A 26,338-nucleotide genomic window follows, 5' to 3' on the forward strand; every position below is an offset into this window, starting at 1 on the left:
TTTTTTTATTAAGAAAGCGAGTATTAAATTGTGTCAGGATTTTTTTTTTTACACCAGTTCATTCGAGATGTTACTAAATATTTACTCTCCGATCATTTGGATTATCTTGATAACGTATTTTAAGTAAGCAACTATGTAATTAAATTTTTGTTTTTAGCAAAAAATCTCTGACCTAGCCAGAGAGTTTTCTACACCGTTCTCTGTCAGACAAATCTGGAATTTTGTTGTATTTCTTGCAAACTGACAGAATACAGCCTATTTTATGACGATTCGAACAGTGTATGGCAATCGCGTAAGAGAGAGAAGTACTTTTAATGATAGTGACTTTTGTAGGGTTAGTGTGAAAATTGGTTTCTTGCTATCAGTTGTTTTAATACGATTTCACTAAAAAACACACTTTGTTATTCAAAAACACTTATACTGATCGTTCCGAATTCCGTACAAATGTTTGAAGCATCACTATCGAAGCTGACATGGATGTGATCATGACGATATACCCGTGACCGAAAAAGTGAGCCTTAAAATAAGTCAAAGAAAGTTTATATTTGAGAAAGGTGACAATGCAAATAAAGACCGAAGCGAGAACATCATTCACTAACTGATCAGATATTTTCAAGGAGGTTCCAGAAGAGTTTCTAATCACGAAAACATTGTTTTGAGGAGAACGAGGAAATAAACAACGTTAGCAAATTGCTAACATATTTCGGCTTGGCTTGACCTATGACCATCTCTAAACAAGCTCGACCCTGGCAATTTATAACTCAACAACCGTTTTTACAAGTGCTCGGCAGATCGTGCCCTATCCATACCTATGATTTACTTATGCTTTTCCGGATTTGGCAGGAACTCTATTCACTTAACAAGCTATTGTAATTTTCTTAGGTTAAGTCAGAGATTGCCTGTTAATATCATAGAATAAAACCAGAAATATTGGGGAATGATAGGTCAGTAGATTATATATACATCTTAAAACCTAAGGAAAACGACGTGATTTATCATACATATAAATACAGTAAATGTGCAACGTTACAGATCTAATCGCAACTCGTATTCTTTACAGCAAATACACAAATGAATCATAATATTTTATAAAGAGGTCTAGATTTACTATTGCTGTATTAAAAATTGGACTTGTAAAATTTATAGTGGAATAAATTACCTCATGTATTATTGAGGATTATTTTATCACATAAAAAGTTCCAGTTCGTAGGTAATAAGTAATACAATATATTTTTCGTGACATCTATTAGAGAATGTACTTTACGTCGATAAAACAGTTTAACAGTTCGTCTTTTTTAAAAGTAAAGAAATGGAAATAGATTCTAAGAGGCTGGAACTAAGTTATTAATTATCAGGGTGTAATGTTGTGAATTTATGTACCTCTTGTTAAATTGATGCTTACTTCTTTAAGTGACGGTTAGAACTTTCTCTAACGCGAAAGAAGTTCTTCGCTTTAAATACATTCCAAATTCATTAAACAATATTTCTGTCCTTATAGTGACAGATGCTACGTCTACTGAGCAATACAAATGTGTTGACGCATATCCAGGAGACGATGACGACTTTATCGGGATCTGTGAGGGTTAGCTTTAATATTCCACTTCTTTCTTCAATTAGAGAGGATTTTATTATCCCGCGTTTTTGCTTTATTACAGCATTCTTAGGCAGGTAATCTCAGATAATTAGTCATAATCGACGTTTGAAAATGAAGGAGACTCTTCTAATTCAAAAAGAGATACTCACCCTAAATCACAGTCAGCTTTCCTTCTACTTGTTGAAAGAGTATTGACAATCTTTTGGTGTTGAGATAGCTTCGCCATGAATCAGTTACAGAACACTTGTAGTATCTAACCCTCAAATATGGTATTGAATGTTTTATGTTTTACGTAATTAATAATTATAAAACGCGTTGCTAACAGGATATATATCTCCTAACAAAATTAATGAAACTTATTCCTCATGTAATTGAGGTCTATCAGTTATATAGATATGTTCTCAATTTTCTTACTTATGCTAATCTGATAAGGATATATTTCTATGAGATCAGATGTAATTCTAATACCAGTGATAATAATTCTAGAACATACGAACAGACAAATAAGACCTCGAAGTATTACTGTATTCATCAAATTTCAAATTGATCGATTTCATAATTTCTAGATTACATTAATCTAATTATATTCGTCTGGAAGGATACTTAAAGAAATATCAGTAAAAAAGATCAGATTTTACATTGAAATCTCCTCTCATTGTGACAAAAAACATTTAGACTTTAAATAACTCTTTTTAGACATTGCGATTCAAATACTTAAATAAGAGTTAAGATTCCTGAAGACCTAAGAGGCTGTTTAAGAGATATTTCCTCTCTAATTGGCTAAGTATGTTTAGATGTAGATAATTTTGAATATACCATAAATTTGCAATAACTTAAGAGTTTTGTTGAAGATGTTTGATGAAAAAAATGAACTATTGTAAATAAATAACATTACTTTACTGTATTCTAGTCCTTTACATTACAGCGCTGATTCAAACACTCCTCAGTTGTTACAGACGACGATTTAATATCCTACGAAACTTATGTATGTATTATGGATTGTGCAAGATTTCCTCATTATATTTTCTAATGACAGCAAATGACAAAAACTCGCAGTTAAATATTTGTATTTTACTTTCTTTTTGTTATGAAGTATAAGAAATCCCCTAATAACATAACGAAAATTATTTTAATATGCTTTACATTAATATATATATATATATGGATTTTAATGACATTTTCAAAATGTCTTCAAACCTTTCGAATAGTATTAATTTTTTGCGTGTTTCTTCTTGCCACACATTTCCATGTTCAGTCGCAAATAAACGCCAAACATCAACTCCTCTACTAATTTTAATTCACTGCTAGAATATTTACCTCTTTGTTATAATAGATACAATTTGTTTTAAAGGCACACATCATAAGTTCCTTAATTCGTTTCTTGCACATCTAAACATTTTAGTTTCTTTGTTAAATCATCCAAAACTTAATATCCACAATTCTAATTTTATATCTCAAGTCCCATAGAAACAAATAGTGGAACATAAGTAACAAGAGTTCGTCATAGTTAAATTATTACTTTTGTAGTAAAAGTTCAGCTATCTTGTGACTGTAATTAGCAAATTAGATAACGTACAGTGATAATGATTCTGTTACAATAGGTATTAGAACAGCAAAACAACAAGATCTTATTTAATTTGAGTAGTAAAGACATATAATAAAAGGATGATTGGAGGGGAAGGAATGAAGAACAAACTGAAGTTTTACATTATGATAGTTGCCTTCAGTTGAATGAACTGACAACTTGTACATTTCGTTTTAGTTTAGCCTACTCTTTTCTATAATAATCTGGGCTTAAATATCATTGACCAACCTGTTTTCTGAGCAATGTAAAAATATTTCAAACTCTTTTGACTTGGTATACTAAACTCCATCTGACCATAAACACCCTTGTCCATATCTGTGGCGGAAACAATGGCAACTAAAGTTCCTGGAGCCACGTCGTTTTTCAGGAGAGCTTCGTACTTGTTCCTGTCGAAAACTGGGGAATGTTGGTTTTCACTTCGTGCATTAACTGAAACAGCGGTGTAGCTGGAATACACGCCATCAGTGACAGTCACATTAAGTGTGTAGAACGACTGTTTAATAAACTGTCGTGGGCTGGCAATAGCTATGATTCCTGTAACATCGAGAAATAAAATTAGCTGTATAAAATTAACATTGCCTTTAGAGACCAATCTCGCTTTACTTTAGAAACATAAATACTGTTAAATGTTTGTCTACTATCCATCTGGTTAAGAACAGACGTTTCAGAAGTTTGGAATGTTTCCAAAAAAAACAAACAATCAAAAACACACAGCCATGAGCATTTTGTTTCCACAATTTCAGATCTTTTATTATTAAAAACATTATTTTATTAATCTAGCTTTATTTTTCTTTGGCAAGCAAGTCATGAGAACTAACAAAATGTCTTTCGAAGAAACTTCAATGCGAGATTACATAATAACAAAGTACAGACCCCATATGTGTATCTTTAAAAAAGATAACAGATTAAAGCGACTTTTAGTTTAACTGGAATGAAGTTTTCAATTTTTCTGGTTGCTCAATTTGTCTCTTGCACATTGACACTAAACTGTAGTCAGCTTTATGTTATTAAAAGTATTCGTCAACACTATACTTAGTTCCATATCTAATGACGTTTTCAGGATATTGAAATTTGTTTCTTTATATTCTCATAGTGCTCAAAGAATAATAATGAAGCACTTATAGCAAGTATAAACCTAGTAATAATTACAAAATCCAAGGAGACATTAATACAATTTATATGGTTAAAATGAAGATTTTTTTTCGGTGACCTTCTTATCAAATATTTTATCTACACCTAAGCAATCACCCTTTTTCTTAAAAATAAATCGGCAGAACCTTCACAGATACATCTTACTACTTCCCTCAGTAATTACTAACTACTTCCATCAGTAATATTGACTGCGATACTTCCCTTTTTTGTGAGTCATTACGGTAATTTATTATAACATTTCTGATGACGACGCTTCCATTATTGTATATTTTTAAATAACGATAAGTGACATAAATTATAAAATTTGGCATAGGCTCGAACCTCAGCAGACAAGTTAAAAGTGAATACGATTGAAAGAACATCTGGACTAGATATGATAATAATAATTTTATTGTCAGGCAAACGGGGGTAATAGTTTACGCTGATTTGTGGTGTTAGTTTTACAGGAACAATGGAGATGCTAAATTCTACTCTTTAGAAAATTAAAATGTTCACAAAGATATTAATATCTATGGTGAAGCATGTTAAATTTTAATGCAAGTATAATTAATAACACTGACATTACTCAAAAACTCATAACTATTGAGTAGTAAGTAAGTTTCAAATAAGTTTCAGTTTTACAGTAAAGTTTCATTCAACTAAACTAAGTTGTTGAATAACAGAACATTTCTGTTGAATAAACAGTTCAAAACATTTAAAGGAAGGACAGTCGGAATTTGTAATATTATAACTATGACAAAGAAATATACCGATAAAAAATAATTTCATTATTAGAAATTGTTCACGAGTCATGGCTAGACCTCAAAGAAGATATATTGATATTTTAATCATGTGGAGAGCCATTGGACAAATGAAAGCCAATCAATCATGGCAGGCTATTACGAATCAACTCCGAGTGTTTTAAAGTTTCGTTAACAGAATGTTTAACTGCTTCAAAAACAATGGCACAATTGTTCTAACTTCCACAAGGCAAACCGATATCCGCCAAACTCTAAATCCTGCGTAATGGTACCATTAAAGTACATGCGGTAAGGACAAGATCCTACTACAATCATTTGTGCTACCATGTGCTAGTAAATGAATTCTGCTTCAGTCATATGGGTGATAACGCCTATCTACCTTTGTGTTAATCGGTAAACAGACGACTCGAAGAAGAAGAGCCCGAGATTGGGGTGCTCTTAGAAGATGCGTGTCATTCCGTCAAGGAACTTCAGACACTAAAGATGGCCTGGCAACAGCTTTTCTGGAAGAATGGTCAAAGATAACTCAGAACCTTATAAATACTCTGATTTTAAGCATGCAGCGTCAGTGTCAGGTTGTTCGTGATGACATGTTATAATGTGTGAAACTATGTCTACTAAGTTTTCGTTTAGAGCGTATTCTGAATAACCAATTATTTGCACTTCAGATCACATGTTAATTTCTGATCAGAGTAAACTACCAACTAAGATAAAAAATAAAAATCAACCTGGTAACGTGTATAGCTAATTAGATATGTTACTATTCTTGCATTCTTTCATATAAAGATTAGAGCATATTCTTCCATAAGATTGATAGCCTTGCTGTTAAAGATATCTCGGATATAAATCATAGAGTACCCGATTTATTCTTTAGCAGTGGTTTTGTTTTTTCATAGCTATAATATTACAAATTCTAATTGTCCTTTAATTATTTTGAGCAGTTTACTACGAAATGTCTTTTTTCCCTGATCATAAACGCATTGTTCTGATTTGTCATAAAAACCAAATTGTTACAGTAGAAGTACTATACTTTTTCTAGCATAATCGGAAAGTGTAAAATATGATGTTATGTAAGTTTCTTACACGCTATATGCTATGTGTTTGGTACTTAAGCAGCAATTTTGTTGCTCTATTTTTAAGTTTGTTTAAAATCTTTATGACTTTAAAATGTGTCGTTTGTTTGATTTTACCATTAATTATAGTTTGTGCTATCCATTGAAGGAACTTCCACTAAGGTAGTTTATTATTGTAAATGCTTGCATATTGCTTTAGAATCGTTTTATGTCACCAAATAGTCTCTATCCGAGAACAATATATCTGTAAACAAGGTAGATAGTAATCGACTTGAAGGAATTTAAGTATCAAATAACACAAGAACTTACGCTTCTTAATTAATGTCACAAGTACACGCGTTTATAATATGAACGTATTGTGTTTAAATATTGAACAAAATTCAATACTAAACTTAAAGTATATTTTGAGAAACTCATTCTTAGGTATACATGAAAGAATTGGAGCTGGATTAAAATTCTAGGTTTGCCATCTCTCATTGTAAACCACAGTGTTTAGAAGTTAATCTGTAAAGTGTGAATTACGAGTAAAACAAATATTTTTTTATAGTTTCGGTTAATTATATTGATTTCATTCTAAATAAAAAATATCACACTTAATATTTTATTATATATAAATATACTCGCTTTCTTTCTCTACATATAGTGAGCACCTGTTTTCCGATGAATATAGAAAGCTTGAAGATCATTGCCACCCACAATGGAATACAAGAGTTTCAGTTGGTCTGTGGCATCCATGTCCGAGGCATCTACCATTGTTACAAAATGATCTCGCTCTACCAATACGCTTACTTCACAACTATAGTCAGCATGTCCAAATCGAGGAGGATTGTCGTTAACGTCTGTTACCGTTACCCAGACATCTGCGGTCGTGCTTAGTGACGGTGATCCGTTGTCTGCTACCATGACAACGAAATGATGAAAGGATTGAACTTCGTGATCAAGAGAGTGTTTGATGATAATATTCCCTTTTATAGAATCCACGTGGAAAAATGCCGTAGCTCTACCTAATATACTATATTGAAGCATTTGACTGGCATTCTTATCATCATCTTTTGCTTGCACTGTCAAAACAGTAGTCCCGAAAGGTACAGCTTCTGATATTGTCACGTTGTACGAATCGTGTGTAAAAACTGGCGAATGGTCATTGATATCTTCTACGACGATATGTACTAGTACCTCTGTGTGGGCTCCAGTTGCCGAATCTGTGCTTCTCACTGTCAGATAGTGTTCAGTGGAAGTTTCATAATCCAACTCATCAGTAACGAAGATAACACCTGAAATATAATTAAAATATTTGAAAATCACAGAAACCAAGCGTTTATATCTGAGGTTCTCTCCGTCATATTTTAGGACTTAAGCCTTTTTAGATGCAAGTTAAAAGATACGGGACTGCAACTTTTTGCAAGTAAAAAAAATGATGACCCTGTCATAGTCGCAATTTCCAGTCACTGGCAATTGTTGACTCCAATAATGTATGTATGTAATTTTCTTTGTCATAACACATTATAGATATATGCCTATTATAAAACTTGTTTTAAACCACAGAAACAAGGCTGAGAAAGGTATTGATCATTCCAGGCATTATGAGATATATTTTGAAATGACCCCTGCCGTTTTAAGCGTTTTTTAGTGTCCGTTACATAAATAAGCGTCAAGTAATAGGAAGTGAGGGTAATTGAATGAATCATTAATTGTTTAATCACTTCAGTAGGCTTCTTAAAGTATTAGGCAATAGATAAGATTTTGTTTATGAGTGTTGATTTGAAGGTTTATTATTTTGAAATGTTCTTTACGATCGTCTTAGTTAGTTGTCATTATTGTTGGTTGTGTTTCATACATTATGAGATAGATGGAGTTTTTCAGCTTGTGTAGGTTCCTGAATGGATATTTTTAGTCATTTGCTTGCTTTTTCTCTAGAAAAAAGTCTCAAACTTTATAGATTTGAACGTAATTTATTATCATAACAGCCGCCATTTTGTGGCTAGTTGTTAACTTTGCATGGAAGGAAAAACGGGACCATAAATGAAAAGACGATTGTCATTACCTATTCTTAAGTACTTTTTTTACCAGAATGAGTGAGATATTCTTGATTCTTGAACAATATGTATTTACATTATAAATTATGTTGGATTTGTTAGGCTAGACCGTTTAAGGATGATTAAGGATTGCATAGAATAATGAAACTACAGATAACTTTCAAAGTTTTTTATTTTCTCCTTCGGATATTTTATATTTATCTAAAGAAAGAAAAGTTGTTGGACGCTTAACACTTTTCATTCCCTCTTTTTTTTTGCAGCTGGATAGAAGTAAAAATTGTTTGTTTCGGATAATTGCTTAAAGCTATTCAAAGGCTTGCTGTGCTTGTCGTCCGTAATTTTCAACTCATAAACTAGGGGGGGGGGGAGGCGAAACGACCGAGCTCATGGTTTGGGTTTTTTAGAATTTCGTGCAAAGCTACACGAGAGCTATCTGCGCTAGCCGTCCCTAATTTAGCAGTGTAAGACTATGAAGAAAGCTGCTAGTCATCACCACCCACCGCCAACTCTTGGGCTACTCTTTTACCAACGAAAAGTGGGGTTGGTCGTCACATTATAACACCCCGACGGCTGAAAGAGGAGCATGTTTGGTGGGACGGGGATTCGAACCCGCGACCCTCAGATTGCGAATCGAGTGCGCTAATCACTTGGCCATGCCAGGCCCGACCGATCTCAAACCGCCAATTTTTATGCTACTATAGGTGAATAGTGTGGCGCACCCATTGCCCCAAACTGAGCTGTGCGATCTTTTTAAATAAAAGAGGCTAACTATGGATCATCGTATTCACAATTCGAGCCACTAACCACTAAATAACGCCCTGCCCATAAGCTTTAAATTTAGATAATTTTCAAAATTTATGCTATATATACACATGTGTGTGTGTGTGTGTGTGTATATATGTTTGTGTGTATACGTGTTTATGTTAAGGTTCGTTATCTAATGTTGAATTAATACGTTCGTTAGAGAACTTATATTTTTCGTCGTTTACTGTTGAATGAACTTATTCTAACAACATTGAGAAATTTCTAACTATTTATTAAACAAGAAGGAATTATTTCTAGGCATTTAATATACTAATAGAAGTAAAAAAATCCTCGTTAACGTTCATTAACAAATCAAACAAAATATAATATCTGTAAAAAAAAAAGTCTTTTTCTTAGGCATGAAAATGTAAGAAATCAAAGAATAATTATTAATGATAAAATGTTCATGCAAATTACTTTTACTTTTGATAAGAACATTAAACAATGACTTTTATTAGTTGTGATAAGCGTTAGACAAACATATTCCGTGATTGAAGTACAAAATTCACCTTTACTTAAAGTTTAAAATAATTAACATCTGCCATATGAGCCAGCCCAGCATCTTTTAGTACTGAGCCTAAGATGGTTAATGGGGGGTGTCATTCCGGAATCCGGTGATTTAGGGTTAGTTCGATTGACCTCGACACAACTTCTAAAACAAAAAACAAAAACAACTAAATATTAATGAAAATATGACATAATGAAATCTATTTCGTTTATACTATGGTGTTACCAAACTGGGCATCATACCATCCTTCTTATATTTACTCATCATTGCAGAAATGGCATTTATAATTTGAGAATCGTTAGAGAAATCATCTTGTAATGCATCGTGCATCTGTTTCAAATTCAACACTGCATCGTTGATCTTTACTGTGTTGTTGGTTTCACACAATATTGAAACTAATGATTTCTTATATATATAATTCCAATCCACCTTTTTAAACATAACGATAATATCGTACCCATTGTTTTTTGTTTCGCTGTCAATGTAGTAATTAATTGAACATCTTCTATGCAGATGGTATATCAAATCGATTGGGAAATCTTCGAATGAGTTCTTACCTCATCCGACCTGGATCCACTGTTTAACCTAATCGTTACACTTAAACCATCACATTCACAACCACATCTAGAACACTTCAAGCATGTTTCATTGCTACATCGTTTTACTTTTAATTTACAATTTAACGTCTCCATGTTGGCTTTCATGGTTTCGGTTCAGGTGCTGGGGTCTAGTCCAGCGATCTAGACTTCGAAAGTAGTGCCAAACGACTTCTTTCTGTCTAATCAAAACAACCCAAACCTTTCTGGAATGACTCATGTTTTTGGATCCATATGAAGATGCTAGGCTGGCTCGTGTAGCAGGTGTTAAAAATATCATGCAGCATCTGTCTATAAAGTACACAGTTTCAGCTAAGACAGGAGTGTCCGCATCTCTTGATTTTCGTTAATTAACCGCAAAAGTATTCTTTTAACAGATACCAAACCACAGAAAATGAAATATTACTTAAAATAGTGAAGATGAACGTTCACAAAACTATTGTTAAAATGTGTACAAACGCCATAGAATATATTGAAAAAAAAAGCTATTAAATGTCCAGTTAAATAAAAATTAATTGTATCATTAATAGAAATAGTTGAAAAGCAGCTGTTAATTTAACAGGGTTAATTTCAAATACTTAAATTTTTTAAAGAAATCAACAAGATAAGAATAATATTATCAGTTTTAGAGTTTTTGTTGCTAATTCTTTCTCACAGTTTTTGTATTCTCTCATGTATATCAATGTGTAAAACTAAAACTAAAATAAAAGTTTTCAGAAGTCAAGAAAACAACATTTTTGTTTTTATTCTGCTGTAATATGTTTTGAAACAGTCCTCGACAAATAATATTCCTTCAACTTTCTAAAATAAAAGCATGAAAAGTGGTTTTCCTTCAATTAAAAGCTTCTTGAGTTTTATTTAAGTATAACAGTTCTACTGGATACTAATTCCTTATTAACAAAGACAGTGTAAATTGGTTGAATATCTTGATACCATGAAAAAATGTATTACAAAGGTTATATATGATTTAAAAAAAATATACTTCTGAAGAATTCACATTTTTTGTAGTTTGGCTAAAAAGAAAGATCACCTCTAATTTAAATGCAAGTAAAGTTAAAACGACAATTAAATAACATGATGACAAATACATTATTACTAATCTCGGTTCTCACCTAGGTTTCCTCACTCATACTTTCATTGAATGTAAAAGTAGAGTTCTATATATTCTTGAATATGTAATAAATAGGATTTAAAAAAAATATATGCATTCCACACTTTTTTAAACTTTTGATATTACCTTAAGAATCCATACCTAAGAGTGTACTTGTTCTTGTTGATAAAGCTAACCACAATTATGTATTTATTTAAAGAAAAATGAACTTTATTTACCATAGAAATCATTAAATGTGATAATACCTACGAACTCTTAAATGTTCATTTTAAAAGTATTCTCACTAATTCGTAAAAGATAATATTTTAAAATCTATTTAAAGCAGCAAACTTTCCGTTTGCATATATTATTCTTAAATGATATTAAAAACTGATGTAAAATTAAGATTTATCACAAGCTGTTTGATTTGTGTTGATAAGGTGTTTTTAATAAGAGGTTTGATGTAGCTTATCGAAAATATTAAATCTTACCTTTTAATTTCTAACTCAGTTTAGATTATTTCTAACAAAATTGTTTTGCTAAAGGTTTGTGGTGAAATTAATTAACGTTTAATTCGACCTTGCAATCAAATACTTTTCCATTATTTTGAATCAAGTACACTTCTTCATCAAGTATTAATTATAAAAGTTCCGAATTTTGGAGTTTCATTGCTCTTGTACCAGTTTGATAAGAACATGATACTATATAAAACTGGCCTTTACTACGTATTGATACTTTCTGTACAGTTTCAAAATAGAAGAAGTATATTCTAGAAGTATCTATTGTTTTTCTTCTGATTTTACATACATACTTAAACTTGTAGTTTTTCGAATTCAAATCGATATACAATTTATAACTTATGTAAGAAAATACTTATGTAATTAGTTCTAGACTAAAAGCTTTCGGGAAAAATATACATCTTGAATTAATTAATTTTAATTTTACTATTCGAATCGATAATTTTAAGTCTTTGTTTGATGTCCATGAAAAGTTTTCAAAATATACTTGGATAGCGCATATGTACAAAAAACTTCATGATATAGAAAGTGTTTGATAACAGTATTACCTTCGATTGTATAAAGATGGAAAGCCCTACCTAATATACTCTATTGAAGGATTTGACTAGCGATTTTGTAGCCCAGATTGAAAATATCGAGAAAAATAAATATACAAAGAAGTAGAAGAAAAACTGTACGAGTTCTCAATTTTTTTTTATATTTCAAAACCAAAGTGAAAATTTGTGCTACATGTCATTTAATGGTTTTGGAAAGCTCACTATCTATGTTTTACTTTTGATCTTAAACTTACATCATGTATATATAAAACTTACCGTTTTGAAAATCGATATCAAAAAGATCCTCTTCGTTTCCTCTAACAATACTATAAACGACTTGATGGCCATATGGACTATTAGCTCCAAGAGATAACAAAGGAATATTACAACATGTGTTTTCTGGAACCATCCGGCTGAAGAAGTGCTGAAGAAAAATGGGCGTGTCCTGACTAATCACTTTAATATGTACTGTAGCCTCACTTTGAAGTGGCGGATTACCTATTGTATATTGACGACAAAACAACACACAGAGAACAAAAACATTATTAATTTATTTGTCTTCATCTAGAATGCCTAACTAGCTAATAACCAATAAAGGAGAAACTACTATTTTTGTTAAAAACGTTATTTGAAGATAAATTTCATTTTGGTAATGAAGTTAGGGAAAATGTCTTTACTCTTCAGATAATAATAAATAATTTTTTTATTTTAGCCTACGTTTCGCCCTTGCATAGAAAAAGTAAACTTTGTAACATAACCTACAACTATGAATTAGAATGAGATAACATACACGCCACATAAATGATCAGTAATTACATTATGAACTTTGTAACATAACCTCCAACTGTTAATTAGAATGGGATAATATACATGCCACCTAATGATCAGTTACTAGATTATGGATAAAGGCAAACTTTTTATCTACAGTCATCTGATTTCTTTGTATTACTATTATATTACTACTGCATTATGATTTTAATACTGACAACAGTGACAACGATCACATTGACTTTCTTACCATTGTCGACAGCAATTATAGTCAAGATGTATTCCTTGACGTCAGTCCTGACTGGACGTTGAAGTCGAATCTCCCCAAGTCTACCATCAACAGCAAATATATCAGTGCTACTTCTTGCAAGTTTATAGGTTATTAACTTGTTCAAACCTAGGTCGTTATCCACTGCCTGAACCTGATTAAATAAAATGTGACAAAAAAGAGAATAATCTAATCATCGTATCACTTTCTTTCTGTCTATCTAGGCCTGACATGGTCTGGTGGATAGGGTACTCGACTTGCAATCTGAAGGTCGTGGGTTCGAACCCAGTTCCTGAATATGCTTGCCCTTTCAGCTGTGGGAGCGTTATAATGTGACGGCTAATCCCATTATTCGTTGATGATGAGTAACTCAAGAGTTGGCGGAGGGTGGTGTTGACTAGCTACCTTCCCTCTATCTTATCACTTCTAAATTAGGGATGGTTAACAGGTAGACCTCGAGAAGTTTTTCGGAAAATATAAAATAAATAATCTTTCTATATACACATATACTGAGCTATACGAGGAGTAAAATCTTTGCACTGAAACTGAGTAAATCATTGTCAGTAACACAATAGGAATTTCTTGTTTGTTTATTTGTTTCGAATTTCGCGCAAAGCTACACGAGGGCTATCTGCGCTAATTTAGCAGTGAAAGACTAGAGGGAAGGCAACCACTCATCACCACCCACCGCCAACTCTTGAGCTACTCTTTTTACCAACAATAGTGGGACTGGCCGTCACATTATAACGTCTCCATGGCTGAAAGGGCGAAGATGTTTGGTGGGACGGGAATTCGAACCTCGACCCTCAGATTGCGAGTCGAGCGCCCTAACCACCTAGTTATGCCGGGCCTTCTTTGTTCCATGCATGAACTTTGTTTATTTCTTTAACTTTTCTAAAATCCAGATAAAGTTTTTCACTTTTCCAATAAAAAGTGTCGTCTATAATCGATTTGAGAGCAAATAAAGGAAATCGTTCTACGTAAGCTAAGCTAAAGTGTTCAAGAAAACTTCACAGAGCGTTTCCATTATTATTGGAACGTCTAAACAGAAGCTGCTTGTTCTGCGTTTCGATTAATCATCGGTAGACAGGTAACTCCATGTAAAATAAAAAGTTTCAAACGTTAATCGTTTTGCTAAATACGACTATGTTTATTGAGTGAAGAAGGATAGTAACATTATCTGAAGCTAGAATATATGTAAGGAGGTTAGAAAGTTAGGCGTAAATTCTATATACTTATGTGATTTGTCGTAATCTTCACATAAAAGTGATTACGGCGTTGGTTTATTCAAATCCAAATTATTTTTATTTGTGTAACAAGATTTTAACTGTGTTGCGTACAACTCAACCTGCAGTTATTTTATTGCTTGGTAGATTTCCTCACTGAATTAATAAAACGTTTCGTTTTTAATTTTCGTGATAAAAAAGTGAGATTGAGTAAAACATAAGCTTTGATGTTTTACAATTCATCATTATAATACTGTTAGTAGATTTTACCAAGTCGTTATATAAGTCCCTTTGATAATCTGTGGGTTAAACCCATCAATATTAATATAGAAATAAATTAGGTGTGTGCACAAGTCAAAGCTTCCTCTACCGAATCACCTGTCCTTTGAATCACATATTTTCTATTTCAATCTAAACTCTTAGACACCATATTTACGCTTCATTACAGCTCTTATGTAATGCTGCATTATTCTTTCGTGATTTTATGTGAAAGCTTTGCAAAAACAAAAGAAAAACTTTCTTGCTCTCCACCAAAATTACATTCCTTGTACAAAGTTATGCAAAGAACTCTTTGTATATGTTTAAATGAGATCCAAAGCACGTTTTATCAACTGCCTCGAAAAAAAATTAAAGTGTAAAGTCTAATATAATGAATTCACACCAAGATAGTTGGCATATTTGTATTCTACTAAGTGTCCAAGATTTAGATTTTTAGTTTGTTTCGAATATTCGCGTAAACTATATAAGGGCTATCTGCGTATTGCTCCTAATTCTGAACTGATAGGCTAGAGAACAAGCAACTAGACAATAGCATTCCTCGCCAACTACTTAGTTACTCTAATCGAATAGGGGAATTTGACCATTACTCATATAAAGCTCTCATAGCCCTAACGTGTTATGCATTCTCAAATTGACTGATCGGCACGCTGAACCACTAGGCCACGCCCAGATTAAAATATAATGATAATAATAAAAAAAACTGTATTTCAGGAATGCAGACTTCTGGCGGAAGAAAATCCAACTTTACACATTGTACATATGGATATAACTCAAGCCGATGTTGAATCTTTATTGGAATATACGTTTGTTATTTTTTTTTGTAATGCATTGTAATTTATCAATAATGAAACTATATTCTCAACTGATTAGTGTATAATTAATTATTTTTAATTTCAAAAACAATTCCAGTTGTAATGATTGTAATAAATATAATTGTTTGAGAGAACGTAGGACAATGACATACAAATGTCATTATAGAAATATACATCATCAAAAAATAAATAAATAGATATGAAAAGTACTACGAAGTTCAGATTCAGAGGCAAACCCGAATTCTTCGTCACGATATTTAAAAATGTTGACGATATTTTCTGGTGTTTTCGAAGTATACAAAGTAAAATAATGTGGGCTGGCCTTATCTTAAAAATCCTACATTACAAATCGTTCAGTATTTCCTACTTGCGTGTCACATTTCCTACTCCTACCGTTTCGGATTATAAAGTCGAACATAATTGTAAATTAGCAGATTTTCTTTAAAAAAATGGAGGGTGGGGCTGTCGTCAAGCTGCTCTCACCACCTATTTCATTTATACCTCTAAAACTGCAGCCGTAAGGGCTCTAATTCGAAAAGGAAACGACAATTGATCATCAGGAAACAATAAGAAAATTAGGTTACAATTTCGAAGTTCCAACAGGTATACTTCATTTATTTAACTTTATCATTTCTAAACGGTGTCAACAAGAAGTCTGAAACTCAGGTAAGGTGTGGCAGGAAATCAGAAGACATACAGACAAAAGTTCGAGAAGAAATTCATAGATGTTGGTTGTCTTAAAGAAACTCGATTACATTTATTCTATACCTAGAACATGTTTAAGAGGTTCAAGTCTGCCACAATCCAGACCTTTAGTATCAGAACTTCTGGATAAAATCATACATAAAACACAAAAATCTTACTTTCCAGATCAGATCACCATGCTGTGCTTCCACCGGAGCTACTGCGTAGTAAGGCAAGTTAACAAATATTGGGACATTGTCATTTACATCAAGCACAGTGACTTCCACCAGAACATGAGCGACTTGAAGTTCACCTGTAGCATCGCCTCTGACTTCCACCACTAACGTATATCTTTCCTTGACTTCTCGATCGAAAGGTCTTCCAGTGGTACGGAGAACGCCAGACGTTGAGCTAATATCAAACATGTCTGAAGGATTGAGTATGTTAAATGTTAAATGCTCGTTCAAACCAACACTTAAAACCGTAATGACAGCAACGATCATAACTTCTGTCGTATTTTCAAAGATTTCATTGGTGTATTTTATTTCGTCAAATACAAGCCCACTGTTTTCTGTTTTCCTCACTCGGATTACGACTTTTGTGCTTGCCTCGAATATTCCATCACTAACAGAAACTATTAAAGAATAATAATTTTGTAAGGCACGTGGTTCTTTAAGAAATATTTCACCTGAGTTTTCCTTGATAAAAAATTTACCACCCGTGTTTCCTGATACAATTTTATACTTTAAAACACTATTTATCGACAAGTCGACGTCATGAGCTTTTACTCGAGTAACCACGACGTTATTGTAAGTCGGTAAAAATATGTAGGCGTCATACTGCCTCAGTTCGAACTGAGGGGGAGAATCGTTCGTATCAGTAACGCGGACGTGAACGTGGGCTGTGGTTTCTGCCTCGAGTCTAGGACTACCACTATCAAAAACTTGGACTCGGAAATGGAATTCTGACATTTTTTCATAGTCTAGGTGTCGAGCTACTCTGAGAGTCCCTGCAAGTAAATACAACCTAATTTATCACACATATTGGGAAATGGAAATTCTGAATAAGGATTTATATGTAACAGTTTCCTGGCGTGTTATATCCTGAATAATTGGTACAATATGCAATTTATTTAAAGTATTTACAATCAGAAAGTAAGGAAAAACTACTTTCTTGCTCTCCAGTTTACTGTCATATAAATTAAAATCAAAATATTAAAATCAGCATAACATTATTTATATTAATAAAGTGTTTCCAACGAGAAACAATTTTTTTCGACATAGAATTATGTTTTAGACATTTCTAATACATTTATGACAACAAACAATGTCTAAGGTACAAACATTGTCCAAATAAAGAACCAATTTTTGGTGGACCAAAATATTTTTCTTATCTCATCACACAAATATAAAACAAACAAACAAGCAAACATATTTCTGGTGATTACTAAAAACAGCACAAGGAATAGCAACCCGTGGTTCTTAATCTTAATCTGACAACAATGGCACCAAAGTATACTTAATGACTGTGACATTTTATGTTCTGGAAATAAAGTTGCCCTACAAGAGCTTCTTGCAGTTTACTGCGCTGGTAAAATTTGGTCTTTCATTTATTATCATTATTTCTGTGATTTACTCGTACGATTAAGCCACAATGGGAAATAAAAAAGTTTAATAAAATATTAAGGTATTATTTACAACGGAAGTCAAGCTGACAAAACGTATTTTAAAATGTCAAGCTTGTTCACTGTCCTAACTCAATCTTCTTTCCCGCTCTCTTACTTTTCCGGACTTTTCTGGCAACAGACTACTCTTTATAGAGACAGGAAGCAGTTTCTACAATACAACATATTCCAAGTAAAAAAAAAAGTAATTAATAGAAACTTTTCATGTTTTGTAGTAACAAAACTACACAAAGAAAGAGAACATATCCACACACAAAACTAAAAAAAAACCATTCAACATGGATCGTTCGTCCTAGAGTTTTTGTGTTTTTTACAAAGGCATCAAATAAACTTTTGTCTTTTATGAGGTCAGAGGGTATTGTTCTTGAAAAGATAAGTCATAAATATCGTTAGAATTTTGTTACATTCATGTCTTTACGAAATAGCCCATCACGAACTAAGTGATCATAAAGACAGCCAGAAATATATTTGTTTATTTGTTTGTTTGATATTAAGAACAAAGCTGCACAATGGGCCACATGTGTTGTACTCACTACGGGTATCAAAACCAATTTTAGCATTATAAGCCTTCAGACTTACTGCTGAGTCGATGAAGGCCTAACATTTAAGGTACATAGTTAATTCCATGTTATTAAATGTATGATACTATACAGCGATTTATATGAGGTGTGCCACAACGATTATGTTATGCATATTGAAATGTAACTTAAAATATTTTCAGCTTGCAACTTCAAGTATAAAAAGTAATTGAAATAATTATAGAAGCATACCATAGATATATATACAGGAATAAAAAACAACGAGGACTGGTAACCAGATGTATAATTATTATAATATAAGAGATTACTATAGAAAAATAAAAGAAATTAACAATTTGTACAATGCAGTAGTATTTCTTATGTGAGTATTTTGCTTTACAAGGAGCACTACAAATTATTTTTATGTTGGCATACAGTTAATTAATATAAGACAGAGAAGTTATTTGGAGACCTTTTCAGGTTTTATCAGTTCATATCAAGAATGTATGAAGACTAAGCCATTGTTATTTTATTGACCTCTTTCTGTCATACTATGTCATTTGTTGTATGTTTTTAATCACTGGTCTTGCAAGAAGATGAATCCCCAAACAAATTAATAGTGATATGTTGAATCAGAATATGCTTGTACTTGTCAGCATTTATGTTGTCATCAACTGTCGTTGATTGCTGTTACGCAGTTCGAACGTGAAATCATCTGTAAAGAGTGGACATCTCCAGCTTTACTCATTTCACGTTTTCTGGGCTAATGCCTATATCAGCCTTTTGATTTTATTACTTCTTCTCAGAAGTGGTTTTCGAGAAGCTACACGTCTATTGAGACCACTTCATGGTACTATATATCTTACTGTTCTAGAGGTAACATTCACACCTGTATTTACAACAAGGCCATTGGAAAGACCTCTATTTTTCTATCTCGTATTGAATATACCTTTTTGTTGAGTTCCAGTTTTACACTTTAATCATTTTCTATTATTAACAGTGCCAGTTTCTCGTACCCTCTTCAGAGTTTTAAATACAGATCCTACCTAAATATGCAGTCATGCACAATTTTTTTGCATGGAGTATTTTTAAACAGACGAAACTTTGATTTCTACAAACTTGTCATGTAGTATTTCAGCCATGGAAGCCATGACTTGATTCATACTACTACTACTTGGCATAATATGACATACAGCATTTTAATAGCTTTTTATAAATCACAGTGCAAACTATAAACACGTGACTGAACTCTGGTTCAGTTAATTTCCTCTCGATAAAGGAGTGAAAATCCTTCAGTATTGGCCTTTTAAATTCATTTTCCTCACCCTTTTGCAATTTTAGTTCCAATACTCTATAGTATTATGTATAGTAGGAAATTACCTTATAAATGATTCATCTGTTTAATGAAACTAAAAATATAACATTCTAGAGTGCAATCTTATGTCTCATGTAACAAATACTAATTCATGTGATCTTTTATATTAAGGCACTTACAGAAATTATTGCTTTAGCCCTTAAAATTCGATTAAATAAAAATCTTTAAATTTTTTGATTATTGATAAAATTAGATATTTTCAGCGTATATTTTCCTGTGTGTTTTATGTTAAATCTCGGAAATAGAGCACAATTACATATTCGTAAATGTGCACTTATTTGTTCATCGGTTCCTTTACCTAATAAAATCAATGTATAGGTGGAAAAATCATAAAAAGGTAAAAAAAAAGAGTTGACTTTGAAATAAGAGTAATACAGAATTTTACCTGTGCTGGAGTCAATCTTAAAGAAATTCTTGGCTATATTCTCTACAATTTCGTAATGCAAGTGGCAGTTGATGTTGGAATCCTTATCCCCAGCCACTATCACCAATGGAGTGCTATCGTTCGAGTAAACTAAGGCACCAACTTCTGCAGCCTCACTTACTTCTCCATGATAATCTAACTTTAAAAAAATAGGCCTGTTGTCATTATAGTCTAATATTTGGATGAGTGCGGTTCGACTTGAATTTCTTCCAGTCAGGTTTATGGCTTGAATTGTCAGGTTATAGTATTTGTTTTGTTCATAATCCAATTCGGAAATAGTAAATATAACGCCAGAGTGAGGGTTTATGCAAAAACGCCCTTCTTCATTTCCAGATGTAATCTCGTAGTAAACAGAAGAACGACTTGTTGCTGAAACCGTCATAACAACGGTTCCAACTTTTACATTTTCATAAATATTTACTGAATAGTCTTCATTAGAAAACTTAGGTGCAGCATCATCAGCTAATGTAACAACTACTCGAACGTGGACTGTACTACTTAGAGAAGGTAACCCATTGTCAGAAGCTTTTAGAACGAGAAAATATTCTGGCATCGTAAGGCGGTCTAATTTTCTGGCTACCAAAACAGTACCAAGATTAGGGTCAACCATGAAGGCATTTCCAAAGTTCCCTGTAAAAAATGTCAGAAAAACAAGTTTAATGAACTAAAATGATAACTTGGCGAATAATAATTTTGCATTTTTTTGTTTTACTTTCAAATGCAATTATTGCATGTTAAACCGTTTATTCTCTCGTCTAAGTTAACATCTGATGAATCACTGGTACGTTCAACATATAAACTACACTGAAGGCATTTGGATGCGAGTCAGTCTGACAGCTAAACTCGAGTCTTTAGACATACAATACAGTTTCTTATCATGTAAAAAACACATGACTCTGCACATAGGCTAAAAAATGTACTTGAAATTTCACGACTTCAAGATTATTTAAAGACTTTGATGTTTTATTGATAAAACTTTCTTTAATGTGCATACTCAGAATGAAGTATAGGTTTTCTGTGAAGGTATCAAAAATATATATTAATTTAGGCTAAATAGTTACTTTTATCTTAGCAGAATTTCACAAAACCTTCTAAGGCAAAATATGCTTAGATTACCAATAAAGACCATTTCTTTACATGTGATCAGTTTTATTAAGTTTATTTTGGTACAATAAAGAAAGAATCTACACTTACTCACTGAGATTATTACAGATAAAATATATTTCAAGCGCATTTTTTTCATGCTAATCTACTCCTAGAATTGTTTTTATATAGGTTTTAAATTTAGAACTCCACAATTGCTCAAAATAAATTTTAAAGGCAAGTAAGGCATATCTTCATACTTGGGTTATTATATTATACATATATATAGATAGGTGATTGTTTATTTTTACACAATCATTTCCGAAACCTATCAACATTATGTTATTACTTTGAACATATTTTGTAAGTGAATTACATTTAAAACTAAATAATTTTACACTGTATAATGTATGTTTATCATTTCTGTTTCTCAGAAATTCTGAGGGAAAGCAAACTGATTTTGAATCGATCTTAACAACGATAGGCTTTGTTGTAGGCTGATTAAACAAGAGTTGTAAAGTGATGTCTTAGAAAAAAACCCGTGATGGGAAGTGATAAGTATCCATGTGTGTTGCATATGTTTGTTGGTATACAGAGCTTTAAACTTTAATCATTTCTACTGTAATGGTGTGAGATACATTCTGAACAATAGGCATGGAATCTATTTGTGATGTGTCAGCACATTTATATGTCAGTGCATACGACGAAGTTTTAAATAAACATGTTCCATGCTCAGTGACCGAGTTTTTATCTAGGTGTTGTTTGAGCAAGATATTCCAATTAGAAAATGACGGAATGCAATCGTTTAATTAATCAGCCTTACATTTCTGATAAAATAATAGAAAACCGATAATTATTTTCAAGAAAAAAATTCAATAAATTAACTTTGTATTTTAAACAGATATACACCTGATGTAATAAAAGTTGTCAGTCAAGGCGACTCTTGTTTTCTTAGGTTGTATCCGTAATGATATTATTGCTATATTTGTTTCAGACATCTCTCATCTGAAAACCTAAGACTAAGTAATTAAGATGGGACCTTCCAAAAACTGAATTACATTGCTATAATTATTAATTATAATTATTTCAAACATTATGTATTATAATAATAACGAACCAATTGATTGGTAGTTTCAGAGGTTTCGTCACCGAACCAAGATGAGATAAGAAAGTTTACTCTTCAGAACTTATAATGTACCTTACCGGAAATGAGTGAGAAACAGATTTGTGCGTTTCTTCCTTTATCTCTGTCAAACGCCGATACTTGTACAACAGAGGTCCCAACTGCTGCTGTCTCGAGCACGGGAGCTTCAAACAAAGACAGCAGGAACTCTGGAGAATGGTCGTTGTGATCTTCTACATCAATGATTACTCTTGCAAAGTTTCGTTTTGCAGGAGTCCCACGATCCTTCACTAATACTGTTAGAATATGCTGATGAATTAGTTCATGGTCAAGCTCTTCCATTACCGATAGAACGCCCGTTACTTCGTCCAGATGGAACATCCGAAGACTGGAAGTAGCTGCACTATCACACGATGGAGAAAAATAAAATAAAAACATTAATGTCTTAAAACTTGCAGTTTTAACAAGGACTTGTTTCGAAATTACAGCATATTGTGAACAATAACAACATAACTTTAGATTTTAATAAATGAAAATGACTTCTTTATCCATTTTGAATATTTATTTATTAAAGCATTTTGCGAGTTTTTAGCAAGGATTATTTCCACTAGTTTCACTGGACAAATAATATATAGGATTCTTAACCTTTTTATGATAAACAAAAATAGTCAGAATAGTTATTTAGATTGGAAACATTTGAAAAGAAAGAAAAACCACCGATAGGTAGAAGCATTTTATAAACTTCTTTAAAGTAAAACCTATTGGGAATTGTTTTAACATAAATCTTCTGTACAGTCTCCAACAGCGACTAATCAATTCCAGCATTCTTATGTCTCAAAAGCAGAAATATACATTCGTTATCTAACCTTTCCTCATACTGTTTAATTTGCATACATATTGCTATGAATAATTGCTCGAGGTTCTAAACATTGAGAACTCTTCACGTATATATTAGCAAACAAAAATTTTATCAAACAAATATTTGAATGATTAAATTCAATCCAAACAAAGTTATCAACGTAAGATACAAGTTCTGATGGCTAACCAAATGTTTTCTTTCTATCTATTACGCTCAAATAAATCTAGTAACACGTATTCGAGCCAAATTTATATCAGATGTAATGTAATATTTTCCTACTGTAAAGTAATGGATATTATATTTACATTTAGGATTTAATGGTATACTTCTCATACTTATCTTGATCGTATTTTGACTACAAAAGAAAGAATAAATTAGTGACAATCACACTTGTGAATTTTTTGGATTAAACTCTCTTGAATTGATGTTTTGGATACACGTGTTTGTTTGATCGAAGTAACATGTTCGTTTTAACATAGAAATAGCCACAAGGACGCACGTTCAGGTTTGTTTTGAATCGGAGACGAGCTTGCTTAAATACGACAGTAAGTATATTTTGAATCACAGACAAGTTTGTTTAAATACGACTGTTGTGAATCGAAGACAAGCTTACTTAAACATCACAGCAGGTTTGTTTTGTTATAGCAGCAGGATTGCTTGATCCGTAGAGACGCGGTTCTGTGAACATAAAAAATCTGACTCAGAAAGGTTTGATCGTATGTTACAGCAGGGTCGTGTTCTTCTGTCATTTATTTTAATTCATATTGCAATCTTGTGCACGTTTAAGCTATACTTGTTAAAGTTTACAAGTTCACTGTTAATACATTATGATAAATCAGTAATTAGCTTCAGAATTTTTTACCATTTCTTTTCCATATAAAATCGAAACTTCTAAAATTTTTAAAATACAAAACTGCAAAATGAAAAGTGCAAACAAGTTTAAAATTTGTATAATCCATAACTAGTGTGATTAATATTGTGCTATTTTGATTAACATTAAACTCTTCAAGAACTAATATATATTAAATAAAAATGAATTTGAATTATGCTCAAGCTTCACTGAATTGCTTATTTGGGTTTACAAATATCTACAATATACATTATGAATTTTTTGTTTTGAAAAGTAAAAATCAAAATAAGTGTTAATTCGAAATTTAAGTAAACATATTTTTAAAAATCATATGTAAAATAAGTAACTATCAAAGAACAAAATGCATATTCTAAGGTATACAATGTTCTTATGCGATAAAATGTACACTTGTCATTATAATTATAGATGTGTATCACCTTTAAATGTATAAGGATTCGTTTACATATTCGAACTGGTATTGTTAGCACTACATATCACAACTTTATCAGTGAAGGACGATTGATAAAGTTGGAAAATTTGTTTCAAGTTATCTTATGACCGCGAATTAGTTTCTCACTTCTTTTTACTATAATTCAAATCAATTAGTGACATAATTATAATAGAAGTGTGAAATAAACAGGTAATTCCATTAACAAGTTTAAGACGTGTTACTAAAAATCAGTTTTTTATTAGAAAATTATTATATTCAAAACTAGAACAGAAAAGTATTTATTAAGTTGTTATAAATAAAAACCAAAGTTAAATAATTCAATTGTATTTTCCCAACTGTATACAGGACCCCCGGTGGATCAGCAGCAAGAATCCGGACTTATAATCCGGAACTAGAATTCCCGCAGAAGACAGAACGCAGATGGCCAATTATGTAGCTTTGCGCTAAAAAAGCAACAACTAAATAATTCACTGTACACATGTAGTTTCGTATATACAGAGAACTGACGAGCTGTTTTTTATTTTGAAAACTTACAATAATAAATTTACTAATTTCAGTTTTGTATGTAAAATTCTTAAAATGTTACTATAACTTACTCATATTTACGAAAGAGAAATAAAGATAAAATAAAACTAATCTGAAGCAACTGCTGATTAATTCGAGATAGCAGAAGAAAGAAGTATTAGATATGTTCCAGAAAAAACTATTGTTATTGTATTATTCAATGAAACATCTGCAGAGATGAGAAGGTTAACGTTGAGAGAATTTCTAAGGTTATCATTAACTCAGAATTGATTACACCAGATTGATGTTATTGGTGATAAAGTCCAAACTACTTAATTCTGGTGTAACGTTGATGGAGAAGCTAGTTATCCGTAGCTTTTAAAGTAGTTCAAACATTTGAGTAAAGCAATATGGTCCAGAAATATGCAAACTCTACGAGATGAAGACTATTATTTTTATTGCTTTCATTCCTGTTTACTTAAGTAATATACCTGTTATACAGGGAATAAAACAGCCTTTTATCTTGATCCAGATCTGTAGCTGATAGCTGTACAAGTATTGTTCCAACTTCAACATTTTCAGAAACCGTTAAATGGTATATCATTTGTTCAAAAACTGGTGGATGATCATTGTAATCTTGGACTTCGACATAAACCTGTAAATAGACATGTGAGATCCAATTAAAAAAAAAACACCACGGATATTTTAACGCAGCAGTTACCTTAAACTAAACAAAAAACCTGCGCTAAATGTAAGGTGTAAAATAACTAGAATATTATGGTCACTGGGCTTCTTTATTTCTTGTTATGATACTTGGTTCAAAAGACTAGGACCAGGACAACTCTTAATCTGGTGATAAACAGAAGTGAAACATACTCTGTTTAGTTCGGATATATATATAAACTAAACATATTTTGTCATCCATAAGTGTACACTTCAGAACAACGGCTATTTTGGCAACTGTATAGGGCAATAGTATTAAAAAGTACTCGCAAATTTGTAATGATATCTTATATATTTAAATCCAAAATTGCTCTAATAACGATGAAACTTAGTTGAATGGACGAAACGTGGAAGACTTTTGAAACGTCCTCCTCTATCCTTGTGTTTGTATAGCAAGCAGTTGCTGTCTATTCAACTAAGATTCATCATGAATACTCAGTCTAAACAATCTATCAAATAGTACGATCTAATAACT

At 32.1% G+C, this 26,338-nt stretch overlaps 1 protein-coding gene across 1 annotated transcript in view; it reads right to left on the bottom strand.

Moving 5' to 3' along the window:
* LOC106478865 (fat-like cadherin-related tumor suppressor homolog) overlaps positions 1-26,338 on the bottom strand; it is a 227,395-nt gene that overhangs the window by 31,548 nt on the left and 169,509 nt on the right. Inside the window, exons 8-15 of the mRNA XM_022382546.1 lie at positions 25,632-25,795; positions 22,557-22,879; positions 20,232-20,900; positions 16,449-17,278; positions 13,251-13,422; positions 12,509-12,730; positions 6,795-7,418; positions 3,408-3,713 (exon numbers count right to left, since the gene is read on the bottom strand). Of these exons, the coding sequence (XP_022238254.1) occupies positions 3,408-3,713; positions 6,795-7,418; positions 12,509-12,730; positions 13,251-13,422; positions 16,449-17,278; positions 20,232-20,900; positions 22,557-22,879; positions 25,632-25,795 (3,310 nt within the window). The remainder of the gene's footprint in view (positions 1-3,407; positions 3,714-6,794; positions 7,419-12,508; positions 12,731-13,250; positions 13,423-16,448; positions 17,279-20,231; positions 20,901-22,556; positions 22,880-25,631; positions 25,796-26,338) is intronic.

This window comes from Limulus polyphemus, unplaced genomic scaffold, assembly GCF_000517525.1.
Source record: "Limulus polyphemus unplaced genomic scaffold, Limulus_polyphemus-2.1.2 Scaffold256, whole genome shotgun sequence".
In the NCBI taxonomy this organism is placed as follows: domain Eukaryota; kingdom Metazoa; phylum Arthropoda; class Merostomata; order Xiphosura; family Limulidae; genus Limulus; species Limulus polyphemus.